This window comes from Culex quinquefasciatus, chromosome 3 (genome assembly GCF_015732765.1).
Source record: "Culex quinquefasciatus strain JHB chromosome 3, VPISU_Cqui_1.0_pri_paternal, whole genome shotgun sequence".
NCBI lineage: Eukaryota > Metazoa > Arthropoda > Insecta > Diptera > Culicidae > Culex > Culex quinquefasciatus.
Genome location: NC_051863.1, coordinates 75,353,193 through 75,378,766, shown reverse-complemented (window position 1 = coordinate 75,378,766; position 25,574 = coordinate 75,353,193). Strand labels below are relative to the sequence as shown.

Here is a 25,574-nt window from a genome sequence, read left to right as displayed (position 1 = left end):
ATTCTTTTGCGCTTGCATTTTGTTCGTCCCCTCGGGGGACACTAATCATAACGGAAATGTGTTGTACTGGCGATAAGCAGTAAAATGTTGTCTGAGTACTTGATTGAGAACTGAATTAGCGACAAAAGAAGCATAAAAGAGCACAAAGGAATCGACAGAAAAGTTGACATCGGATGTCCGTAGCTTGGTCATCAGTAAAGTTAAGGCTACCAACTGTACGGATTTTTTCCTTACCGTACGGATTTTCAACCCTCTCCGCGGATTTTAAACAGGCCGGAATTTTTGTACGGAATTTTTCGCATAATACGGATTTGAACGGAATTTCAACAACTTTTTTAAAAAAAATCATTGCTTTTATGATAGGATCAAAGCTTTTGCGAATTAAACATCAGTTCAAACTCGATTGTCAATATTTGTTCTTTTCAAATTCCTTACAAAACATATTTATCAAATAAAAGATCAAAAGGCTTGTGAAAACCTTGTGTTGTGCTTGTATTTATAGGACCTTTTCAATAAAAGCTCTGGAAATGTTTTCGTGAAAACACTGACAACGATATTATTCGTAAAAAGCAAACTTGATATTTCGTAAACTTTTAAACGTTTAACAAAAATATTTCTATTACCGAAATTCCAAATTTATCTAAATAATTCCTTGACATTTTTGTCATACCATGGTGTCATGTCGGTAAAGTATATGGATTTTTGCTAAGCAAGAGTTGGTAGCCTTAAGTAAAGTAAATGCCAGTGAAGTTTGGTTTGACTGTAGCTGGAATAGAAATTATATAAATCGATCTTGTTTTCTTTTGCTTCCTCACTTTTACAACTGTTACAAGATAAAATCCTACCAGAAACTCCCAAAGATTTTCCCTCACTATGTTCGACCCGCCTGAATCAAGTCGGTCATCCGAGCTCCCCCCTTTGGAGCTCCCCACCGTGATGATGCTATCTTCCGTTTGGCCATCGGAAATCAATAATACAGGCGCAAGACACAGAGTAACGACAGGCCTCTTTTTCACCCCAAGTTTCCACCACTTGGCCCATTTTTCCTCCTGTCCAGCCTGATTCGAGCTCGTCATAGCCGCACATTTCGACAGCTTTTTTGCGATCTAATATTGATGGCCCCGGAGCTTTCGGAGCGTTCTTGTTGCTGCGGTGCGGAATTGGAACCAGGAAGACCGCAGCAGCAGCACGACATCATCACGTTGATCCTACAATTTTCGGAAAAAATGGGCCTTGCCGGCGAATACGCGGGGATTGGAAAGATTAAATTTTCTGGTCGTGTTCTCATTCCGCCCAGTTAGTCTGGGATTTTCAGCAATCCAGGTGCGTAGGCTTGGGGAAAAAGATTGTGATGAGGCATTTTTGATATAAGGGCAGTTTTTTTCAGTTAAACACTTATTTGATGAACTTGATATGATGGAATGAGTTTTAACTCAGTTTAGCTTAGGTTGTAATTCATTATATCACTTATCACAACACGAAATGAAAAATGTTTTAAGTCCGTTGCAAATATGTTTCTAAGTTTATAAAACCTGAACTGAAAATTCATTTCAAAAATCATTCATTATGCTAACATTACCAAGCTTCAATCACATTCATCTAACTTTTAAGCAAAATTGCAAGCCACATTTAGAGCTGACAAATTAATTGAAATTTAGAGAAGGCTAGTTCATCTCTCATTGAAATTTTGCTAGACAAACAATGCGAAAAATCTTCTTTCTAATAATAATGCACAAATACAAACATTTATTGTAAGAGAAAAAATCCATAAATTCGCCCTCTCACACCATTTTAAATATTTACAATTTTTCAGATTCGTAACCAGGGCCGGATTTTGGTAAGATGGTGAATCTTCTTTTGGAGTTTCAGCTTAAACGTCAGTTTTATAAATCGTGTTTTGCCTGCATCAAAATATAAGTTTTCCATTTTCTTGCAATCGATAAAATTATCAAAAAATTATATGATGCAAAATAAAACATAGGTAGTATGCTACATGAATTAAAAAGAAAACCATTGCTTCCAAATACAGCATGACAGAAAATTCATATAATCATCACCCGACATACAACTATATGATTCAAATATTTACAATGGGACCAAGGATGTGAGCAATCTGTTTTGATAACATTCCTTGAAGTAATGATAAAAAAATACAGTATGGCCCATAAAAAAATGCGACATGTGCATTTTTTCACATAAAAAGTGGTGCCATTCTTAAATTTATTTAACAATCAGATTTTATATGTATTATGGTGTTAGTTTAGTATGTTTTGAAGATATCGTCATGATAGTTTTTTGCAGTTCACCAAAACTGTGTACAGGCGGTCTACAATTATGAATGTATTTTTGGAACGATATTTACCCTAATTAAATAATTTTTATTTCAAAAACGAAACAGTTTAAAATATCCAACTATGTGCCGAAAGCATCATTAGAAGTCCTTCTAAAATACGCCCAATCAAGAAGTTTTTTTAAATTTGTTAAAATTGGTAATTTGTGTGAAAAATGCCATTTTGGTTATTATTTTGTGTGATTCTGTCGAAATAAATCAATAACTTAAAACCGTTGTCGATGGCTCAAAAGCGTACCCAGCGCCTTTATATTGTTAAAAGTCACATCAGAGCATCTGTTAGTATCAATTACAATCATTAGTAGCATTTATTTTTTGCGTTGAAACATTGCAGGCTCCAAAAAATCCCAAAAAATGATACTTTTTTAGAATCGGGATATTTTTGAAAAGTTCACTATTTTACTATAACTGGTAAATAGAATGCGTAAAATTCGGTGGAACTAACTCTTACAACGCTCAAAAACAGTAACCTTGAAGGCTGTATACTTTTTAGTCCATAAAAATACCATAATAGGCTATCCAGATCGACCAACATGAAAAAAGTATGTTTTTCTTTATATGGCCTGGGCGTAGAGCAAATTGGCAAATTTATAATTTTCAATGAGCTATAACTTATTGTATGCTAAGGGAATAGTTTTAAATGCATTGATTGTTTGTTTTGAACCTATTCAACGTGTACACATGCTACATACATCATAAATAGTAAAAATAGTCCCGATTTACACCTAATAACAATGTCGCATTTTTTTATGGGCCATACTGTAACCCTGCAAAGCTAGAAAAAACACGAAATTTATAAATGAAAAATTTTGTTCTAAAGCCGTTGCAAATATTTTTCAAAGTTTATGCCATGGAAGAGGTCTTTTCGCACCTCTGTTACGAGTTTTCAAAAAATGGAGCTCGGATTTGTGATCAGGGACAAATGTTATCTCTCAGGACAAAGTTTCACGCAAATCAAAAAGAGTCGAGGCAACTTTTTCCTACTTCGTGTGAGTTGGTGAAGAATTACCCAACGTGAAGACGTTGAATTTACCTTATCATAAATTACCGTAATTCGGAGTGACTATGATAGCTTGAACATTTGTTTTCTGGCAAAAACAATGATCAATTACATACGGAATGTAAGTTTCACAAAAATGTCTAAATTCTTTGTCGAACTGTACATTGAAATTTCACTAATATTTAAATGATTTTGAACGAACCCAAAAGTACTTAAAGTGGCAATAAATGCAGAAAAATGTATTTGTTTATAGTCTCTTGCATTACTATTGCACTTCTTTTTGAATTTATTCAATAAAAATATTAAATGTAAAGCAATTTTTAATTTGCTTCAAACGTTTTTACAGTAAAATGCTTTTGTGATAAAAATACAAAATATTAATAAAGCCTTAAAAAATCTCGAAGCGCTGCTGATATTTCCAATCTATGATTTCAAAACTGAAAATTTGAGAAAAGCTTGAAAATGCCAAATAAATTGAAAGCGCAATAAATAAAAACAAAATACAATGTATTCAATCGACTGTACTCATTTTATTTCAATGAAATTGTATAGTATAAATTTGCATTAGCCTAAATGCAATCTTAAATTTCTCATTTTGGGTTTATTTCTGGAGCAACATTTGAAAAGGGCGCGTAAGCATTTTGACAGTCAGAAATATTTTGCAAATTCCGAGCCAACAGGTAACTTTTTCAAAATACTCGAAATCTAAATCAATGGCAGGCCTTCCCAGTTACCTTTTAACACTGCGGGTTTTGTTAAATAGTTACCTGTTGGCTCGGAATTTGCAAAATAGTTGTGGCTGTCAAAATACTTATGCGCCCTTTTCAAATTTTGCTTCAGATTTGACGATTCTGAAAATAAAGTGTGTTTTTTTATTACAATCATTTCGTACATCGATTAGGTATTTAAAGCATTAATTTCTTAAATCTATTTCAATAATTAAATTCCTTTCAATTATTAGAGCTCAAGAAGTAAATATAATTTTCAATTGAAAACTTATCAAATTCACGCTTAAACCCTTTAGGCGTCATCCATAAAGTATGTCACCACCCTCCCCCCTATGTCACACTTTGTGCCGCAGGCTCTGACCCCCCTTGAAAAGTACCTCAAGTTTTGCTGGACTCCTCCCTCTCCCCACCATCTTGTTTTTTTTGTGCAGTTTTAGCATGATTTTTAAAAAGTTTGATCGGATTTTTTTTTGATGATGTGACAGAAATCTCCATATATTTTTTTATATCTGACGTTAGGCATATTAAATTTATTATCAAAAACTCAGTTTCAAAAAGCCCTCAATCGTGTTTGATTTATGAGTAAAGTTTATCAAATATTAAACTTGTTTTAGCTAAATTTTAATACTGAATTATCAGTATTCAAGAAATAGTCTAGCGTGACGTCACAGTCTCACGTACCCCCTCTCCCCCTTGTCACATTTTGTCACACTTGCGACCACCCCTCCTCCCTCCTCCCATAGAGCGTGACGTACTTTATGGATGACGCCTTATGGAGAAAATAATTGGTATTTTTATGCATTGATTTCCAAAAAAATAATACTTGTAATTCACGGGATTTCGCGGAAATTGTGGAATTTCACTAATTTCACGCTGTCCGCAAATTCACCAACCCACGTTTATCTATGAGGAAAGCAGAAATAAGGGGGTGTGCATGGTTGCTTATGATAATTTCCAATTTTACAATGCTCAAATCTATCATGCCTTGAGAAATCTGATGCGTTTTATGACATCAACATCAAAACTGTCAGCTATTGTCACATTTCGTCGCCGTCGTGCTAACTTGTCGTACGTGCTTTTTGACCAAAGCTCACAATGCCTTGCCTTTTGACCTTCACAGAATCCCAAAATTCGATTTCAATCCTGAGATACTCTGCGAAATCCGAAAAAAAACCCGTGCATTTTTGTCGCTCTGCACATGAAAGAAGTTACAATCTTGTCGTGCTATCTTGACACAGCCTGAAAATTGATGTCAGTGCGACAACTGGTCAGAGGGATTTTATGTCAGAACGCTTTCGACACAAGTACGAGCTCGACTGCCGTAAACATTTTGAATTATATTTCGGGACGCCGGCAACCAACTTTCGGGGCAATGCAGAGAACGTGTTTGTTATTGTTTACAACGCGTGCTCTCGTTTTTGTTTATTCAAGGTCAAACATTAAGACGCGTTTTTCACGGAACGTCTCAAAGCGACGTACGACAAGATAGCACGACAGCGTCGATTTGTTTTCATATTTTGCATCCTTTTCAAGTATAGCAATTTCATAATGTTTTTTTTACGTTTTCATTTTCGGCCGAGTTAGATTTTTTTTATATGTTGTTGACAAAAGGTCATGTCATGTCATGTCAAATTTAACTTAAATTGAAAATACAGTACCATCACGACTTTGTGAAACATTTCTTCTCTTCAAAAAAGTCAAGTGAATGATACTTACTTCCTTGTTCTTCTAAATTTTTGATCGAAAACCTGTCTAAAACTTCACACAATACTGAAAAATCTAAAAATTGACGTTGATATAAGGCAAGCAAAAATGTTTAAATAAAGTGGTGTCAAAATGAGTACATGAAATTCCATTTCAAATTTACGAATTATCAAAACTATGACTCTCGATTTGACTTGACCCTTTTTTAAAGATACCCAGAAAAAAATCTCGAAATCTTTCGGAAAAGTCTCCCTCCTGACAAACTTACGGAGCTCGTCGTGAAACATCCCGTCATCGTCGTCGTCATCATCGTCGTCATCGTCATCGCGAGGAGATGATTATTATAACAAAATGCGATGATGCTGGCAGCGCGAGTTGTTGGCTGCCAGCTTGAAAACGACAATGAAAAACGATACGCGTCGTCGTCGTCGTCGTCGTCCATAAAACGAGAGCAAGTCCTTTTGGCGTGTTCCAACCGAGATAAAGTCCCAATCCGTTCAGCCTTGTGCCAGTTTGTCTTATATGGTGAGGGGAGGGGTGGGAGAACAGTGCTGCCAGACTTTGCTCATTAGTCATAAAAAAGACTTGACGACTACTGTAAACAGTGCTATTTGTTGACATTATGCAAATTAGAGAGCAAATTATTCAAGAAGTGTTTTCAAAGAAATTTGATTATTAAATTTAAGAAACGAATAATGATTTAACCAAATTGGCAACACTTGCCATCTCAATTGGTCGATCGCCATGACATCATGTGAGAAATGAGAAGGTCCTGAGAGAATATTTTTTGCCAAAAAGCCCCATCCGACGACGACGATGATGATGACACGCAGTTCCGTACGATGGCAACTCGGAGGATTTTCCCAAGCTGCAAGACACGCCATTCGCCAGAAAGGATTCAGCTGTTATTTCATTAAGACCACTTTGACGCGCCGTCGTCGCCGGTCGTGTGCTCGCCGGGCGAAAGTTTCAAATATTTGCCAGTCTTTGTGAATCGTGTGTGTGTGTGTGTGAAAAGGAGATTTTCCTCAGCCTCAGTGAAATTGAAGTGTTTAGGCATCAAAGAGTGAAATGATATTTGCGATGAAATTAAATTCTTGAACGGAATAATTTTAGTGAGATGGAATGTTAAATTTTCCTCCCCCACCAAAAAAAGCACATGAATAAGTTTATGCAAAAATGAAAAGGCAAAAGTTGCTGTGAAGGCCGCGGCGGCGTCGGGCGACGTGGCGTCTCCATTCTGGCGCGTATGTGAGTGTGTCACCACGCACGCACGCACGAACACATCACCATCCACTATGTTCACTATCCCAAGGGGTTAGCAGCGTCGGGCGCCCCGAGTTCTAGAACGCAAATTTACATTTATTATTCATGAATGTTTAGGCAAATTGTGAGCCATTTTGTCGTGTGGGGGGAGTCTGGCACTCGTGAGGGAGCTGGAAGCATTCACTGCCTTCGATAATCAACACACAATGTGTGACTGGATGGATTCTGCTTTTGTTTTGTAGAAAATGAAATAAAAAAGCTTGGGTAATTATGGTCCAAGCCCGAAAAAAAAGTCTCGTAATGTGTGTGGTGCGCTGTGTCACTTTTACATGAAAGCTACATTAGGTGCCGTTTAGGATTTGGTGCTCTCATTGAGCTTTGCAAAAAAAAAAACACATTGTGTAATTTATAAGTGTTACACCAACAAAAATGACAATTTTAATCTAATCTAATCTAATCTAAAATGACAATTTCAATATAAAAAAGTAATGAGTTATATAAATAACAAAAACTTATGCTATAAAGCTGTTAAGGAAAAAAGTGGTATAGTAGTAGTTTTCAAATGCATGCATAACAATCAAAAGAATCAGACGAATTGAAAATTTTAGGAGATTTTATGTTCTCTGTATAAACTTACATTGAATGCATTTGGCTGATTTTTAATTATATACGAAAATAATACAGAGCCTCTCGATTCCCAGGAAATTTGGTTCAGACTCCCGGGATTTTTTACACTTATATATACAGCAATTCCCCACGAAAACAGCATGGAAAAAAACAAAAGTGCTCGGATCGGGCTCAAAATTTGTCTGGGGGTTCCCTGGCCGAAATAATTAGACCCGTATTTTTTTGTTTGGCCATTAGGGTGACCTACGCTGTCTTAGGGTGGTCTGAAAAATGGCCATTTTTGTCGATTTTCACAAAAACCACTTTTTTCAAAAAAAATCATAACTCCTCGCCATTTCAACCGATTTCAATTGTCTTATACGCAAATGAAAGGTGATAAGTTGGCCTTTCAAAGAAAAATAATAAAAAGTTTCAAAAATCTAGCCTAACATATAAAAAGGTCGAATGAAACTTTGAAATGCCGTTTTGAAAAGGTCTGGACCAAAGAACCCATGTCTGGAAATATTTTTATCGGATTCCCCGGACATTTTTACATAACACACTAAAAAATGGGAAGAGTTCATAAACAGGATTCTGAGATATGATTTTTTGAAAATAAAATCCGTGTTTTTCGACGCGCCGCGCGCAAAAACACGAAAATGGCAACATCGGCAAAAAATCAACTTTTTCCACTAAAACTGAGATAACTTAAAAATTTCAGCGATGACCTATACATGTATATGTACCAAAATTTTTGTAATTGAAAGACGCAACTTTTGGTACCCAGACATGTATAGGTCATCGCTAAAATTTTTAAGTTATCGCAGTTTTAGTGGAAAAAGTTGATTTTTGCCGATGTTGCCATTTTCGTGTTTTTGCGCGCGGCGCGTCGAAAAACGCGGATTTTATTTTCAAAAAATCATATCTCGGAATCCTGTTTATGAACTCCTCCCATTTTTTAGTATGTTATGTAAAAATGTTCGGGGATTTCGATAAAAATATTTTCAGACATAGGCTCTTTGGTCCAGACACCGTCAAAACGGCATTTTAATGTTTCATTCGACCTTTTTATATGTTAGGCTAGATTTTCGAAACTTCTTATTATTTTTCTTTGAAAGGCCAACTTATCACCTTTCATTTGCGTATAAGACAATTGAAATCGGTTGAAATGGCGAGGAGTTATGATTTTTTGAAAAAAGTGGTTTTTGCGAAAATCGACGAAAATGGCCATTTTTCAGACCACCCTAAGACGGCGTAGGTCACCCTAATGGCCAAACAAAAAAATACGGGTCTAATTATTTCGGCCAGGGAACCCCCAGAAAAATTTTGAGCCCGATCCGAGCACTTTTGTTTTTTTCCATGCTGTTTTCGTGGGGAATTGCTGTATATTATTTTAAATATTATAAGCAACTTAATATAAAACCAATAAGCAACAGCAGATTAGAAAATTTATAAGCCAGTTAGTAAAATTGAAGAATGTTAAAAATTGTAAACGATGATCTAATGTAGTTAAAGTAAGGAAACGTTTCTTCTTAAATGTATTTTTTATGGTAAAAAATCATTTAGGGTTGCGCATCGACACCAGTTTTAAATAGTTATTAAATTTTGACTGTGGCATCTCTTGTACAATTTGAGTCCGCCAGTTACAAATATTAAGTTCAGTTTTCCTTGTCATTGTTAATATTATTTCTACAAATATTTACAGTTAACTTATAGATGGAGGAAACCTCAATTTCAAATGGGTGTTTATATCGTTGTTTGTCAAAAATATCAAATGTTAAGCTTTTTCATCTCTTGTTGAAAAATCTAATTACAAATTGATGTCTGCGACAGCAGACCTACGACATGATAGATTTATTCAAAAATCCTTAAAAAGAATCATTTAGTGAGAGTTTAAAATCGATAAAAATAAGAAAAGCTTTTACAACAAGTAGGAAGAATACCACAAAGTAATGAAAATCTCAATATGGTTACTAAAATGGGTTACTAAAGTTGTCACGACCCCTCTTTGAAACGTGAAACTTTGTCTTAAAGTGTAACATTTTTATCCTGATCACGAATCCGAGGTCCATTTTTTGATATCTCGTGACGGAGGGGCGGTACGACCCCTTCCATTTTTGAACATGCGAAAAAGAGGTGTTTTTCAATAATTTGCAGCCTGAAACGATGATGAGATAGAAATTTGGTTTCAAAGGGACTTTTATGTAAAATTGGTCGCCCGATTTGATGGCGATTTTGCATCGATAAAAAACTAAATTTTCTTTAAACACTCGGCAATTTTCCGTTGAGTAACGGAAAAAAATGTAACATGTCATTTTAATGGAAGTTTTATGTACTTTTCGAATCTTCATTAACCAAAAAGGGTCATTTTTGCATTTAGAACAAAAATTTTCATTTTAAAATTTCGTGTTTTTTCTAACTTTGCAGGGTAATTTTGTGTAACAAAGTTGTAGAGCGGACAATTACATTTTTTTATATATAAACTATAAGGCTGCCAACTGTACGGATTTTTTCCTTACCATACGGATTTTCGACCCTCTTCGCGGATTTTTAACAGGCCGAATTTTTTTTAAGGATTTTTTCGCATAATACGGATTTGTACGGAATTTTAACAACTATTTAAGCAATTGCTTTTGTTAATTTGTCATTTTTATTTAACTGTGAGTTTGATTTAAAAAGAGACAGTTTTCCTCAATTCAAACTTGATTATCAGTTTTCTTTTAAAAAGGTCCTATAAACTATTGTCTTTCATATGTTGATAGGACCTTTAAAAAAACTCTAGAATTCTCTGGTGAGTTTTCAAAAGCCTTAAGAGCCACCGTGACCTCCGACTCTAATTTTCGTTTTTATCCAAAATGAAACAAAATTTCATTTGAATTAACAAATCTAGAGTTTTTTTAAAGGTCCTATAAACTGTTGTGTTTCACATGTTCAAAAATAAAATAAAAAAACGCTGGATATGCGTTCGTGAAAACACTGAGAACGATATAAAAAAACAAACTTGACAGTTCGACAACTTTTAAGCGTTTAACAAACAAATTGAAGAACATAATGATTTGATTCAAATCACGGTTTATTTTATGAATACTAATATACTCTGATAGCATTTTTTAGAATTTGTCAGCTGAAAAAATGGCACAGTTTTATATTTTTAATTCTCAAATTTATTTAATTAAATTTATTTAAATAATTCCCAGTTTTTGTAAGACCATGATGTCATATCGGCAAAGTGTACGGATTTTTGCTCAGCAAGAGTTGGTAGCCTTATATATACATAAGGGGTTTGGTTGTAACCATCACGAGTTATCGCGATTTTACGAAAAAAAAAGTTTTGAGAAAGTTTCTTTTTTCTTTTTTCTTTGAACGGTCAAGATCAACGACGACCAACTTTTTCAAAACTTTTTTTCGTAACTCATGATGTTAATAAACAAACCCCTTATGTTTATACATTAAAAATTTTATTACCTACAGCTTTGTAGAACATTGTTACACTCTAAAAAAAAACCCTGCAAAGTTAGAAAAAACATGAAATTTTAAAATGAAATTGTTTGTTCTAAATGAAAAAATACCCTTTTGGGTTAATGTAGATTCGAAAAGTACATTAAATTTCCCATTCTTTACGTTCAATATACCATTTTGCATCATTAATTTCACGGTTACTTTTCCAAAAGGTCCTATGTACATAAAAAACCCATAGTGCATTGGTTGTTTTGAAAAAGAAGGGATTTTCTGATCGATTTGTTGTCTTCGACAAAGTTGTAGGTTTTGATTAGGACTATTCTGAAAACACTCTCTCTGTTACACTCTAACAAGAAAAAACTCGATTTTGACTAACTTCATCCTCCTGGATTTTTTTTAAATTTTTGATATTTTTTAGTGGACAAAAAGTGCTAACATTTGAGCTATAGAGTATGGCGGACGATTTTCTGGTGGCCATGTTACGATTTTTATGAAAGTATCGAAAATGCACATAAAAAAACAATGATTTTATGATGTTAAATTCAATTCGAAACAATATTATAAATAAAAAAATAGAAATATAATACTTTTAAAATTAAGATACTGTGCACCGTTTCTTATTTATAGCCAATTTAGGGTTATATTATTCGACAAAGTTGAGCTGAGCTGAGCTCAACAAATAGCTTTTTTGAACATTATTGATTCGACCTTTGATTGCTGAGATATGGAATGAAAATTACGAAAACAATAATTTATTCAAGCTCAACATCTTGGAAAGCATTGATCAGATTTTAAATGTCAAAAAGTGAAATTTATTTAACATCTTGAAAAAACATTTCAAAAAGGCTTAGATCATGTTGTTTGACCGTAAACAAATATTCTCTCCCGAGGTTAAACTTCACCCAAATTTAGTCAGACATTCAGTTCTATTTAAATTTTGTCATTTTTTTGCATAAAAAACATGATTTTTTTATTTTTAATGCAGAAACAGTTTAAACTTGTTGTCTGTGTTGAGCATACCTAATTTTCTTTTACTAATTTTTCAAACATGTTTTTTTTTTCTATAAATCTGACGATAAAAAGTGGCATAATAGAAATGACGCCATATTTATTATTTTTAGAATTATATTATTTCAAGCTTATTTATTCACACAAGAACTTTTATAACCAAAAAATCATCACTTTATTGCATCATTATTAACTCTTACAAACACTAATTCTTTTAAATTCAATGGGTAATCAATCCATACCTTGTGACACAAGAAAATTCAAGCACCACTCAGTTTAAACTTACCTCATGCAATCTTACCTTCGACATTACCCTTCTGCACAAGTGATCAATCATCTAATTACCATCACCATTTTCACCCACATCTCATCTCATCCCCATGAAGCCTCTTTCGTGCGTTATCAAATAAAAATCCGCCCACGTTCTAATCCCCCCACAAACGATCAATCTATCCGTTCCTCCCAACAGAGCTCTACCATGCCCGTCCTGTCGTTACACAATACGCACTCACATCCGTCGGGATCAGCCAGCTACACCCTGGGACTAAGCGTCGCACCCGTAGGTTCATCGTACACATTCCCAACGCACTCGGCCACCACCGGAGGATTAGCGAGTGTCCTCGGCCCGGTCGGATCGTCCGGCGTCGGCACAACCGGACTGACCGGTCTGAGCGGTGGACTCGGGACGGGAAGTTCCGGCCTGGGGCTTAGTTCCGGCAATCCACTGACCAGCACGTACGGATCGAACCTGCCCAACTTTAACACGAGTACCTCGTACTCGACCTACACGAACCCGCTGCTGGGCTCCGGTGGGATCAGCTCCAAGATCAAACCCCTGGACGAGCTTGACCTGCTGACGCGGTACGCCCAGCGAGGAGGGACGCCCTGTTCACCGATTCCACCCGCCAGCTGGGGCCTGGACAGTTTCGGCGGCATCGACGGGGTCAACCCGGCCTTTATGCACTCCCAGAACCGGTCACTCATCGGAATGGAGCTCGATGGTAAGTACCCACTGGCAAGGTGCCCTGCACAGTTTAGTTTGTACAGACAGACAACTCGCCCTAGCCTCAGTAGGTCCTTAACGACGCTCTTTAATCCCTCCCTCCATTTAGCACGAACGCACGGTCTAACACTGAACGGTACCGGTGAACCGCAAGTGGACATGTTAGATATACCGGGAAAAGGTAGATGTTGTGTATTTATAGCAAGATTTTCCTATGATCCGCCAGAGTGAGTATACCAGTTATTCAGTGTTATCTTTATTCATAACATTTATGTATTATACAACAAGTTTGCTCCTCGGTTGCCCAGCACGGTGTTTCAAAGTACGCTGTTTGAGGAAAAAAAGTGTATCGAGTTATTTAATTTTTTTAACAACACCGTCATCAGGGATTACATTGGTTCCGAGGGGTGAAATTGGATCATACAAATTTTAGCATTTTTGTATGACCCAATCTCACCCCCCAGACCCAATGTCACCCCTGATGACGGTACTTGAAGGATGTCATCTATAATAAAAACAAAAAGACACTTTTAGACTTTATAATATAGAGTTAGGCATCCATTAACATTTTTAGTTGAATTTACATAATGTAATCAAATTTGAATAAAGTCATTCTCAATCAACATGGGCACAATTTCGTATTTCCTAGAGTTATGTTTTCTGAGTTTTATAAATGTATTTATATGGTGCAATTTTTATTCTTGAACGGGATTCGGCAAGAGATAAAAACACTAGACTTAGAATACATTTTCACACCATAACATTAAAGAAAGCTACACAAGGTGACAAATTATAATATAATATATTATTACCCTAGTACAATTTCACCAGCAGGATAAGAAAGAAATTCCATTTCACCATTATCTACTAGTGTGTAACCAATTTGAAATTACAGTGAACTGTTTTTACACAAATTTGATGAACTGGATTATTTAAAAACTCTTCATAATTTCGCGATTTAAAATAAGCTCGGGTCGAAAAACGGACTGCTTTTTGGATTCTCTGGACATTTTTTGACGAGGACCAGTACACAAATAAGTTCTTTATTTCAAATTTTATACGATGTTGAAACCAATCATTGGTCGAACTGTTCATTGTTTGATCTTCTGTTTAACTTTTTCTGATTCCGTTTTGTGCGGATGTTCGAACACAAACCAAAGTTCACGCTGAGTTTCAAACTTGGGTTTGAACTCTGGTGACAAAAATTGTTTGGTTTTTGTCTCAAAAATTGAAGAAATTTCAATAAAATGACTAATTATCGGCTTAAAAGCTCATGATTTGCTTGAAACTTTCGTTTAAGACAAATGTTTAAACACGGGTTCAAACAGTTGTTCGGCGAACCCGACGAACTCTGTTTCAAACAGAACAGTGTTCAAGGTCAAACACTAATGAAGGTTCAAAAGCAAACCGAGTTTGCCAGCGAACTCGTCACCAGGGTTTGATTTCAATGACTGGTTGAAACATACTTTAAAAAATCCAAAAAAATTACTTCGTAAATGTTGATTTCTCAGGTAAGTTTTAAACACATCCTAAGCGCCAGTTGTAAAAAAAGCTGTTTTGCGATCCGTTCTAGATCAATTTACGATTTATCCAATTAAAAATGTTGTGAATTGTTCATCTGCACGTCTTTTAAATGCTCTTTACTGAAAACCTGTGAAAAACTGGTTTGTTCCAGAAAAAAAAATCAAATGAGGGTCGGGGGTTTACGACGTTTTGCAAACTTACAAGAGATTTTTTTATATTTGTGCTTTAAAATTGCTTTTATGGCAATAAAAATTTATTTTTATCGACAAATTTTCTTAAAAGTTTTTTCAGCAACGTTGTTTTAATTTATTAGCTTATGAACATTTGTATGTGAATTTTCTAAATAAAACATCAAAACATACTAAAGATACTTTAAAAACTACCCTAGGTTTTAAAATCATTTAAAAATCAGATATTTTTCAAAACTTCATTGCCCACAACTTTTTTGAGAAAAAGTACATGAAAGTATGCTCTACCCAAGAATTTGTTTTGAAGATACACATATAAATTTATGGTAATATGACATTTGGGAATGATGTGACATTTTGTGTCAAAAATGTGTAATTTAACATCAGGAACTGGAGAAATTTCCATCAGTTTCTGCTGAATTTCACTATTCTAAAGTACTTTTTCAAAACAACCAAGGCGCCATGGGTTTCTTGTGAACATAGAACCTTTTAAAAAAGTGAGCGAGATTTAAACATAATTTTGGATTTTTTTTACAAAGATAAGCAGTCCTAAAAATGTTTAAAGCTTCCAAAAATCTACTTTTTAACCGTGTATAAAACTTCAACAAGTCTAACTGATTAAATAATATTTGTGATTAAATTGTTTTTCTACTTTTGATTTGGGTGAAGCTGGTTGACGAAGAAACCCTGCTGAATTAAACATTGTAATTTCAATTTTGATTTAAAGTCTCAAAGAAAATATGTCGATAAAAATTGTTTTACTAAAATCTAAATATGACTTCTGAGCAATTCTCTACGACTTTTCTTCAATTTTAATATTTGTATTTTTTAATCCGACTGAAACTTTTTTGGTGCCTTCGGTATGCCCAAAGAAGCCATTTTGCATCATTAGTTTGTCCATATAATTTTCCATACAAATTTGGCAGCTGTCCATACAAATATGATTAATGAAAATTCAAAAATCTGTATCTTTGAAGGAATTTTTTGATCGATCTGGTGTCTTCGGCAAAGTTGTAGGTATGGATACGGACTACACTGGAAAAAAATAATACACGGTAAAAAAAATTTGGTGATTTTTTTATTTAACTTTTTAACACTAAAACTTAATTTGCAAAAAAACACTATTTTTTTTTTTTATTTTTTGATATGTTTTAGAGGACATAAAATGCCAACTTTTCAGAAATTTCCAGGTTGTGCAAAAAATCATTGACCGAGTTATGAATTTTTTAATCAATACTGATTTTAAAAAAAAATCGAAATTTTGGTCGCAAAAATTTTTTAACTTCATTTTTCGATGTAAAATTGAATTTGCAATCAAAAAGTACTTTAGTGAAATTTTGATAAAGTGCACCGTTTTCAAGTTATAGCCATTTTTATGTAACTTTTTTCAAATAGTCGCAGTTTTTCATTTTTTTAAATTAGTGCACATGTTTGTCCACTTTTGAAAAAATATTTTTGAAAAGCTGAGAAAATTCTCTATATTTTGCTTCATCGGACTTTGTTGATACGACCTTTAGTTGCTGAGATATTGCAATGCAAAGGTTTAAAAACAGGAAAATTGATGTTTTCTAAGTCTCACCCAAACAGCCCACCATTTTTTAATGTCGATATCTCAGCAGCTAATGGTCCAATTTTCAATGTTAAAATATGAAACATTTGTGAAATTTTCCGATCTCTTCAAAAAAATATTTTCAAAATTTTTAAATCAAGACTAACATTTTAAAAGGGCGTAATATTCAATGTTTGGCCTTTTTGAAATGTTAGTCTTGATTTGAAAATTTTGAAAATATTGTTTTCGAAAAGATCGGAAAATTTCACAAATGTTTCATATTTTATCATTGAAAATCGGACCATTAGTTGCTGAGATATCGACATTGAAAAATGGTGGGCTGTTTGGGTGAGACTTAGAAAACATCAATTTTCCTGTTTTTAAACCTTTGCATGGCAATATCTCAGCAACTAAAGGTCGTATCAACAAAGTCCGATGAAGCAAAATATAGAGAATTTTCTCAGCTTTTCAAACATATTTTTTTCAAAAGTGTGCAAACATGTGCACTAATTTAAAAAAATGAAAAACTGCGACTATTTTGAAAAAAGTTACATAAAAATGGCTATAACTTGAAAACGGTACACTTTATCAAAATTTCACTGGAGTACTTTTTGATTGCAAATTCAATTTTACATCTAAAAATGAAGTTGAAAAATTTTTGCGACCAAAATTTCGATTTTTTGAAAAGAGCGAGTTGTGGCGCTAAAACCACGGCAAATAGTGTCCAGGGCATTCGTGGAAATACAATGTCCCATCCCAAAGGGTCCCGGAGTACCAAACCTTCTTAGCATGGTGCTCCCAACGAATACAACCAAATCTCGGAGCGTATGGTGGTGTGTCCCCACGCTTCTTCCTCCCCTGTCGATTCAGAACTGTGTTGTTGTTCGAACACTCCGTGCTCAAACTCAACCCAATTACGAGTCATCTCTGCGATACGGCTTTACGCAGTAGGCCTGGCCGCTTTAACGCTTGTGTTGTTTCAATGCATTGCATCAGAATGACGCACTACAAATGTTAATAAATGACAAGAAGAGTGCTAGGCGTCATCTAACCTAAGGCACTCTCCAGGATCCCTTCGAAAGATTGGCTGCGCTAGAGTCTGATTAGATTAGATTAGAAAATTTCGATTTTTAGAAAAAATCAGTATTTATTAAAAAAATCATAACTCGGTCAATGATTTTTTGCACAACCTGGAAATTTCTGAAAAGTTGGCATTTTATGTCCTCTAAAACATATCAAAAAATAAAAAAAATTAAAAATAGTGTTTTTTTGCAAATCTAGTTTTAGTGATAAAAAGTTAAATACAAAATCACAAAAAAAAATTTACTGTGTATCATTTTTTTCCAGTGTAGTCCATATCCATACCTACAACTTTGCCGAAGACACCAAATCGATCAAAAAATTCCTTCAAAAGATACAGATTTTTGAATTTTCATACATCATTTTTGTATGGTCAGCTGCCAAATTTGAATGGAAAATTATATGGACAAACTAATGATGCAAAATGGCTTGTTTGGGCATACCGAAGGCACCAAAAAAGTTTCAGCCGGATTAAAAAATACAAAAAAAATCGAACGACCGAAATCCTAGAGAACTGCTCTTCTAACAAACATCAAAGAATTATGAAAAACTATGTTTCTAATAAAAAAAACATACTACTTGGAACCGTCAGAAAATTCAACAAAAATTCAAAAAAAAACCTATGGGAGTTTCGAAAAACAATCATGAGCATGAAAGCATGAGATACCAGTTTGAAAAACAATCAAATATAAAAAAAAGCAATTGCATAATTTTTACTGGAATCAACGTAATTTCAAACACCGTGCCGAGGACAAACTTAACTTTTCCAAAGCAAGTTAACACAACTAAAATTGTTACTTTTCGTTTTTTTTTCTTGCGCGTGTGCGTGTGTCTATGCTGGAAAACATTGATCTACCCTTCCCGATTGTATAGAGTGGAAGGTTCGGAAGGAGAGTTAGCGCTGTGCGCAGGTGATTATTTGTTAGTCTGGGGCAACGGTGAACCACAGGGTGGCTACCTGGATGCCGAACTGTTAGATGGTAGAAGGGGCCTCGTGCCCGCGTCCTTCGTGCAAAGATTAGTAGGTTAGTTCATTTCATTTCAATCCCCCCCAAAGCGTTCACTAAATATGCCTCATAAATCTGTTTGAATGTGTGTGTGTGTGCGTTTCTTGTTTGAGTGAGTGTGAAGATGTGTGTGAAACTGTCTTAATTTACCACCCTTAACTTCAGTAATAACATTGTCTTCTTGTCATCCCCCAACCCACAAAAAAAACCGGAAATCCGCAGGAGACGATTTACTCGAGTTTCATCAGGCCGTGGTGACGACGCTGCGGGACGCGGACGACGCGCCGATTATCCTCGATCCGGCGCCGCTGCCGATGGGCATTCCCCACGTGCCGCACACAAACGAAGACTTGGCGCGAATTAGCGAAGCCCACACGGACGTAGGTCAAGAGTTTGACGACGAAGCCGACACAGGTAGGAGCGAGCGGGCGATTTGCCTTCCTCACTCTCTCTCTCTCACACACTCTCACTCTTCCGCTATATCTCCCTCTCTTTCCCTATACATATCTCTTCGCTAAAAATCGCGAGAATGTAAACAAAAACACCTACCCACCCACTCACACCCAGCTACCGTATCACTTGTATCTGTGTCTGTTTGATCTCCTACCTCTGGACTGTCCACCTGTTCTTTCTTTTCACTATGTTGTAGTGGGTGGGGGCGGGAGGAGCCTCATTGGGATGAGAGTGTGTGCTTCATTATTGCTGCGGGTGGAGAGTTTTTTTTATCACCAGTTAATAAACTTCAGTACACAGAAAAAAATATTGTAAATTTGGAAGGTTGAATATTACCTCTTTTATGATGTAATTTTACCTCAATTTAGACTGAAAAAGTGACATTACTCCAGAAAAGTGGTAAAATTACACATTTCCAGAGGTAAAATTACACCTTTTTTCTGACATAAAAGATGTACCCCTTCCCAGATGTAATATTACCATGATTTTTTTTCTGTGTAGAAATAACTAGCATTAACATTAAAATCATGAAACAAAATCTTTGATTTCAAGTAAATTATGTGAAACCTTTGATAAAATCATGTTAAATCGTTATGTTCTACCATCCGAAGTTCTACAAAAAACTTCAAAAAATCGCATCATAATCCTTAATACCAAATTATTTGAATTCAAGTGATGATAAAAAAAAATCTAAACTTCCCAACCACTTTTTCCATCATTTTGGTATACAATAATAGATTTAGAGAATTTTTAGAGTCATAACCATGGAATTTTTTAAAGGTCCAATAAACCAAATTACTTTTTTTTTGCTTTTTGGGTGTTTTTGAAACCGCTTTTAGTCACGGGATTTCAAAAACAACCAATAAGCACAACATTTAAATATGATTTATTGGATCTTTTAAAATACTCCTGAAATGTAGATTTTTTTCACTTGGCAAAATTTTGTATGATTGATAAAACAGTTTCGTTTCTAAAATATTATTATTTTCCAAATTTGCAATATTGATATGAATTATAAGTATTTTTTGTTTTACTTAATTCTGATAATTTAAAATGACTAAAAGGCAAAGTATATAGGGATTCAAAGATTCTAAGCTTTTAATTTCTGTAGAATTTAACTCAAGTTCACAAATTAAACAATTTTGTTTACATAACACAATTTTGGTGTCTAATCGAAATCAATTCATTCGATTACTTACAAACACTGTATTTTTAAGTACAGTCACATATTCAGAACACCCAAAACCTCTGAACATTTTTGTGATAATTTGCTGGTAAGATACAAAATTCAACATTGCATTTGACAAAATACTGCTTTTCAAGACAATTAAGTCAAGATCAAGCATAACATGCGGTGTTCATCGGTATCGGTAAATATGTAAATAGAGTGCCTCAAGGCATTTTTGTAAGAAATGTACATTAATTCATCGAGCATCTGCGATTTTTCTTCAGAAATACTCGATACACCGGGAATTGCGTACCATAAACTGGGGTCAATCGGGACACATGGGGCGAATTGGGACAGCAGTTTAAACCATGTTGGACTACTACATTTAGATTTTTCTGATTGGTTTCGGTTAGAACAGACTCAGGCCAACAAAATGTGTACATCCATTTCCAAATTAAAAAGCTTCAAGTGCTCTAAAAACTGCTGTCCCGATTCTCCCCAGATTACGGTAGGTTTGTTTTTACGTCTTTGACCCTCCAGAACATTTGTAGAGTGCGTCAAAACAAAAATTTCTAGTGCAAAATAAGGTAAAAATCGATTTCAAAATCCTGATTATCACATTTAGATTTAAAATTGCATTATTAGGGTATTTTAACCATTAGTGGACCCCCTAGTAGAGCCGAAGCACATTTTTCACAAATTTTCAATATTTTAAGCACTTTTTCATAACCCTTTGTACAAAACAATGAAAACTGAAGTCTTTGAACAATTTTGATTATTAATTTCATCAGTTTTTTTGTTTTTGAGCAGAAAAACAGCCATTCGAAAAAAAGTTTATTTGCCTGTTAAGGACCCCCTTTTCTTGTAGTGGACCCGGGTCCACTATAGGCAAACTGATATTTTCTTACTAAATTTTATCCGATATTTGATGTTTTGATGCATGGTGTAGGTCTAATGATAGATAGATTTAATAAAAGATGGATTTTGCTCACTTTACATCATAAACAAATATGTTTTGTTAACAAATTTGGCTTAAAACAACAACAAAAACCTAACCGACATTTAAACACATTTATTTCCGAAAAAGATCAGAGAAAACGTTTCAAAAACCACTGTAAACATAAAAATAATTAAAACAAAGTAATGTTGATGCCCTTTTTTCTTATTAATTACATAAATGGTTGACCGAAACTAAACAATAGATTTGTTTACAGTTGCTGATAAAACCACGCATGTTTATTTAAAAAAAATGTTTTGTTCATGATTTATTATCATAAAATATAATTTCAAACTGCAATTATGATGCTTCAGTTAAGTTTAATTGACTATAATATTGATGTATTATTTTTTTTTACGGCTTCAGCATTTTTGGTACTTTTAACATGAAACAGCTATATTTATACTCACAAATGAAAAAAAATGCGTTTAGGTTTGAAACAACAAGCATTTGTTGTATGTTTAAGAAAAACTTTTGCTTAAATACACAGTTTTCTTCATTTTTGAAGGTTTAATTAACAGGGGTCCACTTTTGGAAAAGTTAGAATTTTCGTTGTCCTATATTGGACCCCCCTATTTTTTGCTTGCCCGAGCAGACGGTAATAACTTGGGAAGGTCAGTTTTTGATATTGTGAGAAGATCGAAATATGTTATTGGGATGATCGGATTAGTTGTTAAAATAACGAAAATCAATAACAAAGATTTGTTCGAAGAATAACTTAAACTGTTATTATGTTGTTATTGCAATAACAAACCAATAACACAGAAGGAATCATGAAGGAATAACAAGATTTGTTATTTTGTGCGGAGAGGTGGAGCAGCATAATAACAAAAAATGTTATTGAACTGGTATGTCTCCATAACAAAAAAAGTTATTGTTTTGGTTTATTTGTAATTTACAAATAAACCTGCAGTTGCCATAACTCCTCTGTACTAGTCAGGGCTGCAGAGTCGGGTACCTCCAAGCGACTTTGAATCCATACTTTGAAGACAACTCCGACTCTGGATACAGGATATGACGTCAACGACGACTTCAGCTCTCCAAAATACCCGACTTCACAGATTCCGACTCCAAGTAAAAGTTGCTGAAAATTAGATGAATCCGATGCAGTCTCCGAGGTCTCACTCCAGCTCGAACTTCAACGTCAGCTCCGACTTCCTGGCTCTGTGAAAATAATAACAGTTTTTGTTATTCACACTTCAAAATTCTCAATAAATAAATCAATTCCGTTAGGGAATATAACAAAATTTAAAAAAGGACTCTCAAAAGTTAACTTATCGGATTAATTTTAGCTTGAAACCCTTTTCATGGTGAAATAAATGACCCCGATGAAATTCGTCAAAATTATTTCATAGTTCTAGCCAATTTTAGTAAAATCCCTTAGGGGTATATCAAATAATTAAAAAATCAACTTTCAAAATTTCAACTTTTCAGAATAATTTTAGCTTCAGGACCCCATTTCATGACCAAAATAATGATCCCGACGAAATTGGTCAAAATTATTCCATAGTTCTAGCCAATTTTAACAAAGTCCCTTAAGGGGTATATCAAATAATTAAAAAAATCAACTTTCAAAACTTCAACTTTTTAGAATAATTTTAACTTAAGGACCCCATTTCATGGCCAAAATAATAACCCTGACGAAATTGGTCAAAATTATCCCATAGTTCTAACCATTTTAAACAAAGTCCTTTAGGGGGTATATCAAATAATTAAAAAAATCAACGTTCAAAATTTCAACTTTTAAGAATAATTTTAGCTTCAGGACCCCATTTCATGACCAAAATAATGATCCCGACGAAATTGGTCAAAATTATTCCATAGTTCTAGCCAATTTTAACAAAGTCCCTTAAGGGGTATATCAAATAATTAAAAAAATCAACTTTCAAAACTTCAACTTTTAGAATAATTTTAACTTAAGGACCCCATTTCATGGCCAAAATAATAACCCTGACGAAATTGGTCAAAATTATCCCATAGTTCTAGCCAATTTTAGCAAAGTCCCTTAGGGGGTATATCAAATAATTAAAAAAATCAACTTTCAAAATTTCAACTTATCAGAATAATTTTAGCTCCAGGACCCCATTTCATGACCAAAATAATGACCCCGACGAAATTGGTCAAAATTATTCCATAGTTCTAGCCAATTTTAACTAAGTCCCTTAAGGGGTATATCAAATAATTAAAAAAATCAACTTTCAAAACTTCAACTTTTTAGAATAATTTTAACTTAAGGACCCCATTTCATGGCCAAAATAATAACCCTGACGAAATTGGTCAAAATTATCCCATAGTTCTAGCCAATTTTAGTAAAATCCCTTAGGGGGTATATCAAATAATTAAAAAAATCAACTTTCAAAATTTAAACTTTTCAGAATAATTTTTGCTTCAGAACCCCATTTCATGACCAAAATAATGATCCCGACGAAATTGGTCAAAATTATTCCATAGTTCTAGCCAATTTTAACAAAGTCCCTTAAGGGGTATATCAAATAATTAAAAAAATCAACTTTCAAAACTTCAACTTTTTAGAATAATTTTAACTTAAGGACCCCATTTCATGGCCAAAATTATAACCCTGACGAAATTGGTCAAAATTATCCCATAGTTCTAGCCAATTTTAGCAAAGTCCCTTAGGGGGTATATCAAATAATTAAAAAAATCAACTTTCAAAATTTCAACTTATCAGAATAATTTTAGCTCCAGGACCCCATTTCATGACCAAAATAATGACCCCGACGAAATTGGTCAAAATTATTCCATAGTTCTAGCCAATTTTAACTAAGTCCCTTAAGGGGTATATCAAATAATTAAAAAAATCAACTTTCAAAACTTCAACTTTTTAGAATAATTTTAACTTAAGGACCCCATTTCATGGCCAAAATAATAACCCTGACGAAATTGGTCAAAATTATCCCATAGTTCTAGCCAATTTTAGCAAAGTCCCTTAGGGGGTATATCAAATAATTAAAAAAATCAAATTTCAACTTTTCAGAATAATTTTAGCTTAAGAACCCCATTTCATGGCCCAAATAATCACCCCGACGAAATTGGTCAAAATTATCCCAAAGATCTAAACATATTTAACAAAAGAAAAAATAATAACAGATTGTGTTATGGACACTTAGAAACTTTTCCATTTGTGCGATTTATGGTTATTTTTATTTCTAAGTCAGTATACCGAACGAATAACAAATTTTGTTATTAGGAGAGTTTTGAAATGTATAACATTTCCTCTTATTAGCGTGTTATTAAACATTTTCAATATAATATCACTTCAATACCAAATTTTGTTATTTTATCAGAAACTGTTATTATTTTTTCTTCTTGAAGTTGAACTTCAGGATAAAATAATAACACTTTTTGTTATTTTAACAGGATTTGTTATTGAAATATTATTGATTTTGTTATTACCGTCTGCCCGGGTGAAAATGAGCAGTTCCTCGCTTTATTCTAGTATAGTAATTTAAACTTACATTATTTCGACTTACTGAAGTTAAATAACCAGTCAAAAAATGATTGGATAGTTAATTCAATCATAAAATAGAAATGCTGTTTTGTTGTGAAAATGCTAGTGGCCATGGCTGATTTCAGAAGTCGAACTCAAAACACTTATTTTGGCAAAAAGGACAATTCAATGTCAATCAACATTGTTTTAAATTATGCTGAACATGCCAAATAAAAGATTTGCAGACAAAAACACGCTTGAAATTGGGATTTTATTGATTATTTCCTCAAAAACCCTTCAGAGGGTCCACTATAGGAAAGGGGTCCACTAATGGATAACGTACCCTATGTCCTTTGTGATATTATCAGTAAATAAATTCTTAGATGTGTACTTTCAGACGCTTTCAAGTACGCGTTTAATCTCTTGCCTTTTCCCGACATATTTGAATTTCAAAATGGCTGAATTGATAAAGCCAAAAACTATTTTATAAGAAGCACTCAACAAATTTAAGGCTTTACATTTTTCGGCATTGATCGTAATGACTGCCCTAACAATTTTTCTGAAGTAATCAAAGCTTTCCCAAATGTCAACCATACCAAAAGATTCCCCTATTCAATGGGTTTCAATGGAGAAAAAGTGGAAAATGTGGTCTAAAAATAGCAACGCCATCCCCCTATTTCTACGTTGGCTAGCCAAACACGAGGTACTTCAGCTTTATCGACAAGCTCCGCCCTGAAGAATGTTTGCATCAATCGTATTCAAACGTTATTTAGATCTTCCAAACCCTTGTCAAAGGGAAAAGAACCCAGCGCGTATATAATTAGTTGGTAGTAACAGTATTCCTAATTCCATCTTTCTAAGATCAATAAGTCGCGATGGCCTAGTGGTTAGCATTTTTGCTTACCGATCCAAAGGATGGGGGATCGAACTCCGACTCGAGCGACTTTGATAATTAGTGAAACTTTTGATTCAAATTTTTGAAAATTTTGCTGTTTGCTCAAAAAGTACTCCAAACTGCACTTTTCTCTGTAACCGA

General features: G+C 34.3%; 1 protein-coding gene across 20 annotated transcripts in view; it reads left to right on the top strand.

The window, feature by feature from the left end:
* The window catches only part of LOC6032738 (RIMS-binding protein 2), a 212,092-nt gene that overhangs the window by 103,376 nt on the left and 83,142 nt on the right, over positions 1–25,574 (top strand). For 19 of the 20 annotated variants that reach the window (XM_038263854.1, XM_038263865.1, XM_038263866.1 and 16 more), the window contains 4 exons: positions 12,591–13,122; positions 13,234–13,351; positions 18,339–18,490; positions 18,695–18,886. In XM_038263854.1, the coding sequence (XP_038119782.1) occupies positions 12,591–13,122; positions 13,234–13,351; positions 18,339–18,490; positions 18,695–18,886 (994 nt within the window). Of the gene's footprint in view, positions 1–1,813; positions 1,838–12,590; positions 13,123–13,233; positions 13,352–18,338; positions 18,491–18,694; positions 18,887–25,574 lie in introns of all 20 variants that reach the window. The other variant, XM_038263862.1, reaches the window with a different exon arrangement.